This window comes from Palaemon carinicauda, chromosome 24 (assembly GCF_036898095.1).
Source record: "Palaemon carinicauda isolate YSFRI2023 chromosome 24, ASM3689809v2, whole genome shotgun sequence".
NCBI lineage: Eukaryota > Metazoa > Arthropoda > Malacostraca > Decapoda > Palaemonidae > Palaemon > Palaemon carinicauda.
The window spans coordinates 16,270,865-16,282,537 of NC_090748.1; the positions used below are offsets into that span (position 1 = coordinate 16,270,865).

The 11,673-nt window shown below is 31.6% G+C and overlaps 1 protein-coding gene across 10 annotated transcripts in view; it reads right to left on the reverse strand.

The window, feature by feature from the left end:
- The window catches only part of LOC137618103 (uncharacterized), a 23,635-nt gene extending 16,443 nt beyond the window's left edge, over positions 1-7,192 (reverse strand). Inside the window, exons 1-3 of one of the 10 annotated variants that reach the window (XM_068348093.1) lie at positions 7,165-7,192; positions 3,188-3,294; positions 300-2,998 (exon numbers count right to left, since the gene is read on the reverse strand). In XM_068348093.1, coding sequence (XP_068204194.1) covers positions 300-2,939 — 2,640 coding nt within the window. In that variant the 5' untranslated portion in view covers positions 2,940-2,998; positions 3,188-3,294; positions 7,165-7,192. Of the gene's footprint in view, positions 1-299; positions 2,999-3,187; positions 3,295-6,731; positions 6,944-7,164 lie in introns of those variants that run through there. The other 9 variants (XM_068348094.1, XM_068348090.1, XM_068348091.1 and 6 more) reach the window with 9 other exon arrangements.
- Between the last annotated feature and the right edge of the window lie 4,481 nt (positions 7,193-11,673).

The following is an 11,673-nucleotide window of genomic DNA, read 5'->3' on the forward strand; positions in this document are numbered from 1 at the left end:
ATATATATATATACTCTATAGGCCTTTATGTAATTATATATTGAATACAAGTATTGCATTATAATGAAAACTTGAAAAATTTACATCAAAATCTTGTAGTAGTTTAAAGTGAGTCTGTCAAACACTCTTTCATAACTCCTGATATAAGAAAATTCAATTGTGTTATCACTTTTATATAGAAGGTTATAATAGGGTCTTTGTATATACAATCATGAAGATAAGGGCTAAACTTATTATGGAGGAAAATTTCATACAAAAAAATGGAATAGATATTACTGAAACAAATACAGTATTCATACCTTAACTGTCTTGAATTCCCTTGGTTTATATGCCTGGTAGATTCGTTCACTATTTTCCTCATATATCGGAGGCTGGTGATACAAAACCTTTGGTTGAACTTTGCAAAGCCAATGCTGATTGACATACATGGCCTGTGCATTTGGAGGCAGTTGAGCAAGTCGATTAGTTACCCAGTTAACCACTGCTGCCTTTGCTACGTCCCGCTCACTTGAAGAGGGTCGAGTTGGTGGTCTTTTCGAGATTGGAGGCTTGTGTTTATTTGGAATATCATAAACATTCCCACTTGGGGTACGATCGCTCCGTTGGCTCGTTACAGGTTGAGTGCTATGACATTGGGGGATGTCATACAAATCTTCCCGGGCGAGGAATTTGTTTTTCTGAGAAATTGATGACTCGATAGGATGAGTTGAAGTGTCAAACACATCATCTAAGTGAGGATGAAGTGTTGCCTCTCTTGATATGGGAATGTCGTATTGGAATGGAACGTTGTGAACTTCATTATTAAGGAGATGTTCAATTTTAGTATTCAAAGAGTCTTTATTCATACCGTCATGGTCACTCCTCTTTGTATGGTCCTGCTGTCTCTTTTTGATTGCACCTACAATGATCGGAGGAGGAGCAGCTGGTATAGAATTGTTATTTTTCTTAGTCTTTTCATGTTTATCTATATAATGTTTTGCTGTAGATCCATCTGTAGAGTCTGTCGCTCGTCCTTGGGAATCTAGTAAAGGGTTATCAAGAGGCCTTGTATCATTTAGGGTGTCTCTTTTCTGATACCCAGAATTTTGTACCACAAATTGATTTTTTGTTGATGTATTAGGATTCTGAATGCCTGGTAAGGAAAGATCATTTGAGGATGTTGATATTTTTGTCTTATGCGTCACTGAATCTGAGGTAAGGCTCAGTGGTATAGGCTTTGGATTTCGATCAGAGTTATTTTGAGAAATGGTTGAATGTGGAGATGTTTGCTCTAACGCTTTACTGTGTTCTGGTAAAGTAAGGCTCACTGGTCGCCTCTTCACTACCTTTGTAGAAATGGAGTACTTAGCAGCACCTCCTATTGTATCATTAGAATCTCCTACCGCTCCAATTGCAGGAATGTCTAATTTTCTTAGCGAAGGAATATCAATCCCTAATTCAGCTGCTACTTTCTTGTTATGCTTTAGAAGATGATCATTCAATATTGGAGAGAAAGCCTCACTCTGAGTGTGCGTCAAAGACTTGTGAATTCGCAAGTCTTCCCTTGCTTTTGTGGGCTCACTTCTACTCCTAGTCACATTTTGATGTTTTCTTAAAGAATCCGGATGTTTCTTAGTGTCTGATGCAGAAGATATCATCGCAGATTTGTTAAGACTTTCACTGATAGTTGGGGACAATTCGGTCAAACAGTTGACCTCATGACTATCTGAATCAACTTTGATATTACTCATGTTATGATTCGTCTCAAGCATTTTATTTACTTCGGGAGTTCCAATAATTCTTGATTCAGCATCACACGTTTTATGTGACTGCTCATTATTTCGCGTGTCTTGGTGGATTTTCATATTGATTTTATCAACATCAAAATCAAAATATCTCTCTTCCTTTTCTATAACCTTTTGTTGATTATTTGGAAGTTTGGGAGTTGATGCACCATTCAAGTTTCTAATTGACGCTCTCCTTTCATATATTTCAGTTGGTGTCATAATTTCATATACTGGCGACCCATAATCAAAAAGGTCATCACATTTGTCTTTAAGCAAAATGTTTTCTTGTGGCTTACCAGAATTGATGCAAGATGAGGAAGCTTCAGAGCTTGCGTTTTCTAGTAACACTTCTTCTGACACTTCATACAGCTTTCCATTTCCTTTCTTCTTATCTATAGGAGTATTTTCTTTTTTTTTTCGTCTAAAGCTAATACCAAATATCATGCGTTTGTTATGCTTCACTTTTTTTTCTTGCTTCTTGTTTTTTTCATCCTCTTTTGTACTTTGAATAATTTTTGTTTGGTTTTTGGATTGTTTACCTATAGACCGAACTCTCGGTCCTTTGGACTCCTCCCTGTTCACTGACTGTAATGATGCTACTTGTGTAGAATTAACCAAAGTGTCAATCTTGTTATTCATATTTGGCCCACAGACACCATTACATGATGTAAAATCTACTTCACTATTAGTAGAACTATCATTGTAAGCTTTAGAGTCAGTTTTTCCTATTTCAAATGATGCCACATCAGGACAATCTGTGGGAACAGTTTCTAGATTTGATGGTGTTTCCGAAGAGCCTGAGCCAAGGCATTTTCTTGATTGCGGGGTATTATGATGCTCTTGATTATATATCTCTTGAGATTTCAAGAGATGGCTGATGGACTTAGACCGAGTGTCACCACAAAAATCTCTTTGGACTTTTTCATGTTTCAGCTCTCTTACATTGCTTTGAGATTTTGAAAGTATTTCTGCCGATCTGAAATTAGTCGAATTTGACTGTGAAGTCCCATGGAAGCTGTTGAGAGGCCCAAAACCACTTGGGTCTCCTGGATAAGGTATTGATATTTCATCCTTGGAGATTTTCCCTGATTTCCGAGCCAATGAAGGACTGGATACACTCCTGTGCATGTGTCTCCTCCAGAAAGACAAGTATTTCTTGTTCGTGTCACCCATTGAAACTTGTCTCTTTCCCTAAGTATAGTATCTCAAACACTCGCTTATTCTATTTCAACCTGGTAAAGAAAAACAAATATGCCTAATCTATGTGATACCATAAAAACTGAAAATTTTAAATTAACACATGAAAAAATCTCTACATAAATGTTTATAATTTTTTCATTTTTTAGCAAGATTTCAACATCACTTAACGTCATGTACATTAACTATCCTTATTTCATAAATGTAATTCAGCAGTCCTTTACCTTGATTTTCAAAATGATAACTTGAATAGAAGTGATAGCTTCGATGATTTGTATACCATTTTAGTTTCTATTCCTTATGCAATTAGGATACATTGCACAAGTTTGATCTACAAGGAAAAAGCAAAAACTCAATATACCAATTCTAATTAGTTTTAAAATTGATAGATTTTTATACAGTAGAGCCTACTATGATTTTTGCTGGTTGCTTCCCCTAAAGATTTTCAAACCTGCTTCATACAGGAGACTTTTACATAGTATGTACATAGTGACTTATTCTCAGATTAGATTTACTAGAAAAAGGAATACAATTGACAATCAGATACATAATATTTGCATGTAACTAGGTACTCAATAAAAAGTCAATAGATTCTGTAATTTTCATTATAACATAAGCATTAACCCTTTCACTGCCACTGGTGAATTCAACAAAACACGTGATGTAGCAACATTTTTCAAGACCACTCAAAACTTAGGCAGTTGTTATTTACGAGAAATCTCTAATCAAGACCTATCTAATGAATACAAGCATGATTTGTTTTGGATGATTTTAAAAATATGTTTCCCTTTTTCAAATTATGACTAATTCACCAATAGCTCTCTCTCTCTCTCTCTCTCTCTCTCTCTCTCTCTCTCTCTCTCTCTCTCTCTCTCTCTCTCTCTCTCTCCTGGCATACTGAACAATACAAAAATACATTTTACTACACATATGTTCTATACAGGAAAATTACTAATGCATTATTAATAGTCATATCCATCATACTCCACTATCATGCATTAATGCAATATCAAAATAATGTTTATGGAGAATACGTACAAATAAATATGTCGTCACATAAGATAAACATACAACTAAATACACAAGAAAATACCATTTTGTGTAGAATCTATACCCCCCCCTCTCTCTCTCTCTCCTCTCTCTCTCTCTCTCTCTCTCTCTCTCTCTCTCTCTCTCTCTCTCTCTCTCTCTCTCTCTCTCTCTCTCTCTTAGTATTTCATCTTATTAGGTCCAGTTATTAATATTAGGGCAGGCTTTTAAAGGGATATCGGATGCAATGCTGATATTTCACTGGTCTTCGTTGCTGCTTTGTCAATCGAATTCTTAATTCTTTTGTTCGAATGGATTCCTTTATGATTTAGTCTTAATGGTTTCAGCTACGATGAGATGGATATCGAGGGGTTCGAATCAAGTTTATATTGAACATCGGTACATATCAAGTATGGTTAAGGAATTGATCTGGAGATTGAGTCATCATTCAACATCTAAGATATCAACTTATTGATTTGTTTTTGAAACGAGACGAATAGTTAAAGTTATCAAATTTATCAAAGAGAAGAGAAGAAAAAGCTAAATAAGCAAAAATGAAAGTTGGGGAAAAAAACAAAACAAAACAACAATAATGTAATGTATAGAAATTGTTTTCCCCAAGACATTTATGTAAAAGATTGAAAACGTGTATGCTGTGAAATAGGAAATGAGCTAACATAGCATCTGGTTAACATAGCTTTGTTTTCTTATTCCACGAAGAAAGTAACAAACATTCGAGTGACGCCAATAATTCATAATTCGAAGAAGTCTGCTTAATGAAGGTAATTGAAACTGGAAGAAAATTGCTGACAATTGCAAGTATTTACTACATTATGATTTTACTTGTTTTGTACACACACACACACACACACACACACACGCACACACACACACACACATATATATATATATATATATATATATATATATATATATATGTGTGTGTATGTATATAAATATGTATACATATATATATATATATATATATATATATATATATATATATATATATATATATATATATATATATATATATACATATTTATACATATACACACACACACACATATATATATATATATATATATATACATATATATATATATATATATACATATATATATATATATATATATATATATATATATATATATGTGTGTGTGTGTGTGTGTGTGCGTGCGCGTGTGTGTGTGTGAATGAAATATAGATTTTATTTTCTTTCGAACTCTTAGTAATATTTCTCCTACTTGATAGCAAATACCAAAACTGAGATCATTACTGTGGCTAAGATATTTCATACCGCAAATAAGATAGTGGTTACCGTGTACTAGGATAAACCTAAAGCACGAAATTTCAAGTTTCCCCTGCCCTTTGTGTTAGGGGGATTCACTAACAAAAGATTGATAAGTAAGAGGTAGTTTTTTATCGACATGTTAACAAGTATGTGGCAGTTTCAAAGAAAGTGTAATGTATAATGAAATACACCCCTTTCAATTAAGTAGAGAAGATATGCCTAGTATAATATTAAGGGAGGGAGCACACAAATAGTGAGCTCTCATTCCTTTAGAGTAATAAAGAAATTTTGAAATATGAATAGTATATTTGTTAATGATACATTACTTGCTGCATGGTCTGTTAGAATACACTGCTAGTTTTTGGCGTGTATTCCTATCTAACGTCTTGTTATGGAAACGATAATCCAGAATTTTTTTTTTTTTAGAAATCCAAAGATTAGGTAATGAAATATGCATTCATAAACGAACAGTTATATGAGGGCAGCATTAAGACTTTCTCAGGCTGGAAGGATTCCAAGGATCAGTGTTGCATTCGTCATGTACGAATATTATCTTTATAATTTACTGATATATCCTTACGTTTTCAAAGATATTGAAATCCAATTTCTTTTTGGAACCAAAGCTTAGAATTTTTTTTTTTATTTTTTTTTTTGTGAAGATGATTATATGAATGAATCAATGTGATTAAGATTTTGTATCGTAATTAGTCATAAACAAGCTAACATTTAAAAACGGCCAATATCTATCCATCCAGACAATTCATTATACATATGTTCCTATTTTTAGAGACACTTACATGTTTTTATAAGTACTACACACACACACACACATAAATATATATATATATATATATATATATATATATATATATATATATATATATATATATATATATATATATATATATATATGTATATGTGTGTGTGAACATTTGAATACATCAAGCAGCACATTAAAAAGCGCTGTTCAATTTCATTTTAGAATTCTTTTAATTTCTATTTGCATGAATTCACTGCTGTTATACAAGAATATATATATACATATATATATATATATATATATATATATATATATATATATATATATATATATATATATATGTATATATATCATATATACACACACACATATATGTATATATATATATATTAATTATATATATTGTATATATGCATGTGTTAAATGCCATTAGTATTATCAACATTTAATTTTTTAATAAATTTCTGCTTATGTCGGGTGTTGTATAAAATTCCATAACCGCTTAAGAAACATTGAATTTATTGCTTCTAATTCAATATAAGAAGAAACAAGTGGTCATTTTGAGGGAATCTGACTTCAGAGCTGATTTCTAAATTAGCTCGAAGGATATACTATTCCAATTGTTAGGAATCACTACGAAAATTACTTTATCGTTCAAAATTTTAGTACATAATGTAATTCTCACTTCACTGAAGACGACTTCTTTTCATTTTTCAGTACCTTTTCCCATTCTTTTCTACGTCTTGAACGAAAAAACACAATGGTTCTTGACATTTTCCTCTCACTTATCCATCACTGACACTAATAGAATTGCATCCCCATCAAAACAGCACTTTCAAAATAACTGAGACAAACCAGTGCAGTGTTAGTGAATGTTCCCTGTGGACCGTTATCTCCTCTCATGACTCACAACTAATGATACCAACTTTGATTAAGAAAGCGAAAAGGATCACATTCAATGCGAAAGGTTCAGTAAAATAAATCGTAGGTTAATGATTGATTTTTTTTTTTTATGAATCGTCACATATCTTCAAATTAGGATAAGGTGCTTCCAACTAGAGTAAGATTGACTTCTTAATGAATGAAGCTGAATGCCTTGACAGAGGCAAAATACTCACTTCAACCTAGTTCAGACACCACGAAAAAGGCCTTATCTTACGATGTGTAATCTGAGGTTTTATCTTATCTCTGTCATCGGTGACTCCTGTAGTTAACGGAACTCTGCATTTTAGTGTTCGCTTGTATGCATTGCTCATTTTGAAAATAATAGTGATTATGCAAGAGATTTTTTTCTTTGCGTGGAATAACATTAGCTGGACACGTTCATTATTATCCATGCTTATGAATATTTCCATGCAGACAGGCACACAACTAATTTCTTCGTATTTATCGGATTATATATATATATATATATATATATATATATATATATATATATATATATATATATATATATATATGTGTGTGTGTATGTGTGTGTGTGTAAAAATGCCTGCGTGTGTTTCAGTGGTTGTGTTTTATGTACATGTTTGTGATTGTTCACGTTAACAAGAGAAAGTTCCCGTCACAGTATCTTTTTGGGTAGACTAAACCAAAATAACAATGGCTTTTGTCACAGTCATTGTTCAACTGTTGAATTCATTAGTTGCTTTAACGCACACACACATATTAATATATGTATATATATATATGTATATATATATAAATATATATATATATATATATATATATATATATATATATATATATTTATATATATATATACATATATATATATATATATGAATATATACATATATATATATATATATATATATATATATATATATCGATATATATATATATATATATATATATATATATATAAATATATATATATATATATATATATATATAAATATAAATATATATATATATATAAATATATATATATATATATATAATATATATATATATATATATATATATATACTGTATATATATACATAGACTAGAGCAGGCCACCATTGGAAAATAAACCCTGCAGAATAAAATGTCAGTGCACTGATAAGGAAAGAAGATCTTGCTAGAAGAGCTGATATAAATAAATTGGGATATAAAACGATTGAGTGAAATTAGAAGAACTGGGGAATCTTATATAGAGTTAAAAGAGGGTCATATATTTTGCTTCAGACGATATGAAACGAACAAAGAAAAGGAAATGGGTTTTCTTATCAATAAAAATCTTTCAGGTAACATAGAAGAATTTTGTAGTACCAGTGATCTAATTGAATACTAAATCATCGAACTAAATAATAAGTATAAACTGAAGATCATTCAGACGGATGCACCAACAACATCCTATACAGAGGAAGAGATAGAAACTTTTTATGAACATCTGGTGATATATATTAAAAAAAAAAAGCATAAGAATAATTCAAAAAATATTTTGGGTGATTTCAATGCTAAAGTAGGTCAGAAGAAAAGAGGAGAATCAGCTGTAGGTATATTTGGTGTAGGGATAAGGAATGACAGAGGAGACATGCTTGTAGAATTTGCTGAAAGAATATCATGAACAACTTCTTTTATACAAAATAACATAGAAAATGGACATGGAGAAACGAAACATGAAATAGATTTTAATATCAGGAAAAAAGTTAATTTAGTTAAAGATGTAACAGTGTTAAACAAGTTAAGTCAAAAGATCATAGAGACTAATTTTAAGAAAAAAATAAACATTCCTGTAATGAGAGAAAATCTAGCAATTAAAGATAGGTACTCCCAGCTACATGATAAAATGGAAGCAGGTAAGGAAGAAATGAGAAAACTTTGTATTGGAATCAGCTAATGAGATCGGTGGAAAAATTCTTAAACAAGATCAAGAAAAACTTTCAGAAAAGACCAAGAACCTAATAAAGAAAATATTGGAAATGAGGGTAAAATGCAAGAGAGATGACATAGAATCATCATAACTATGCCAAACAATAAACAAATTAAAACACAAGATATTCGTAAACACACTGTAGAACAAAAACCTCAGCCATGTCCTTCCCTTTAGTTCGTCAATCCATCGTCTTCTCTTCCTTCTCCTGCTTCTTTTGCAATCTCTAGTGACCCTGTCCCATTCTGTTATTCTTAATATCCATCTATTATCCGTCATTCTCATTATTTCTCCTAAACTTGTCCATTTCTTTTTCTTTCATGTTGTTAAAATATCATCTATTTCGGTTTGCTCTCGTAGCCATGTTGATCTTTTTCTGTTTCTTAAAGTTACTCCCATCATTATTCTTTACATAGCTCCTCATGTTGTAACTAGTATATGTTCTAAGGCTTTTATAAGGCTCATAGTTTCTGATGCATAAGTTGATACTGGTAGGACTATCTAATGAAATACTTTTTATTTTAGATAAGGTGATATTTTTCTTTTCATAATCTCATTGTGTTTACCAAAAGCTTTCCATCCTATGTTTATCATTCTTTTAATTTCGGTCTCGTTTCCTAGGGAAATGCTTACAGTTTGTCGTAAGTATATGTATTAACAATCTCTAGCAGGTCGTTCATAACTCATAAGTGTTGTCTCTCTGCATTCTCATTGATCAATATCTTAGTTTTCCTTGTATTAATTTCGGTCCTACATATCTGCTTTCTCTATTCAAATCATCTATCATCTTTTGCAATTCTTCCCATGATTCACTAAACACAACCATGTCATCTGCAAATTTTAAGATGTTAAAGTATTCCCATTGATATTAATTTTCCAACCTAAATTTTTATCTAGGCTTACTGCAAATAATCTAGAAGGGATGGGGGTATCCTTTCTCAATTGGAATTTTCTCACTATCTTTGTGTAGTTTTAGGATTTCTGTACTTCCTGTATAGTGCTCTAACATAAGATTCATATATTCCTTGCCTTTAAAAGGCTTTCATTACCGTTGAAGTTTTGACAGAATCAAAAGATTTCTTATAGACTGTAAATATCATACATAATGGTTTGTCATAATCTGTTTATTTTTTCATTAGCTGGTTAATAACATGGATTTGAAGACCTGTTGAATACCCTCTTCTAAAGCCTGCCTGCTCTCTTGGTTGATTAAAGTCTAGCCGAATTTCTATTTGCCCCAATATGTGTAAAAATTTTAAATATTTCTGGGAGTAAACTGATTGATAGGTACCTAATTTTCAGGTCTTTTGTTTCTCCTTTTTTGTGTATTAGTCGAATGATAAAATTTAGCCAAGCTGTAGGTATAGGACATACTTGTCGAGATTTTGTGTAAAGTTCAGCGAATTTTACTACTATGAAATATCCTCCATCTTTTATCAAAACAATTGTTAGGCCATCTTCCTATGCTGCTTCTCCTCATTTCATACCTTTTAATGCTCTCTTTACTTCTCTTAGTGTTACTTTTGCTACCAGATCAGGTGTTTAATCATTGCTATTGGAAAAGTTAATTATAACATCACTAGTGTATAGCGTTGTATATAGATCATTTGCAATACATCACTGTTGATAATATTTTCGTTTTCATCCTTTATTCATATAAGATTTTTATATTATTTATGTATATATATACACTATATATATACTATATATATATATATATATATATATATATATATATATATATATATATATATATATATATATATATATATATATATATATGTATATATATTTAAGAGAGGAAAATGTATGTTCATATCATCATCATCTCCCTCTACGCCCATTGACGCCAAGGGCCCTGTTTACATTTAGCCAGTCTTCTCTATCTTGAGCTTTTAAATCAATACTTCTCCACTTATCATCTTCATAGTCCTCAGCCATATAGGCCTTGGTCTTCCAACTCTTCTAGTGCCTTGTGGAGTTCAGTTAAAAGTTTTTGGGAGTGCGAAGAGTATGCCTAAACCATCTCCATTTACCTTTCACCATGTTCTCATACACGTATGACACTCGGATAATCTCTCTTATAGTTTCATTTCTAATCCTACCCTGCTATTTAACTCCCAATATTATTCTGAGGGCTTTGCTCTCAGATCTATAAAGTCTGTTGGTGAGTGTTTCATTGTCATACAACGACTCATGTCCACATAGTAACACCAATCTCACTAAATTGATATATAGCCCAATTTCTATATGTAATTTTATGTGATTTGATTTCCAAATTTCACTCAACCTAGCCATTGCATGATTTGGTTTTGTTATTCTTTCATTAAACTCCAATTGTCAAGACCATTTTTTAGAGATTATAGTTCCTAAATATTTAAATGATTCTACTTCATTAATCCTTTCTCCTTCCAATAATATTTCATCTACCATTGCATATTCCGGTTTCTTCATCTCTGTCTTCAATTTATCTTGAGCCCAACCTCGTGCTATATTTCATGCATTCTGGTAAGCAAGCATTAAATTTCATATTCTTGGTCTAGATATGAATATCTGGCACTGTCGTTCAATTAGTTCCTTAGGTATGTTGCATGAGATTTTCTATATTTTTGACCACCTTAACATTCTGATCGTCATGTAGAAGACCATCCTATTAGCAATACTAGGTATGCAGTTAACTCTAATAGTCATGCCTTCGTCATCATGAGGCTCAATACTACACAGTACCCTAGAAGTTTTATTCCAGCTATGAACACATTGTGGAATG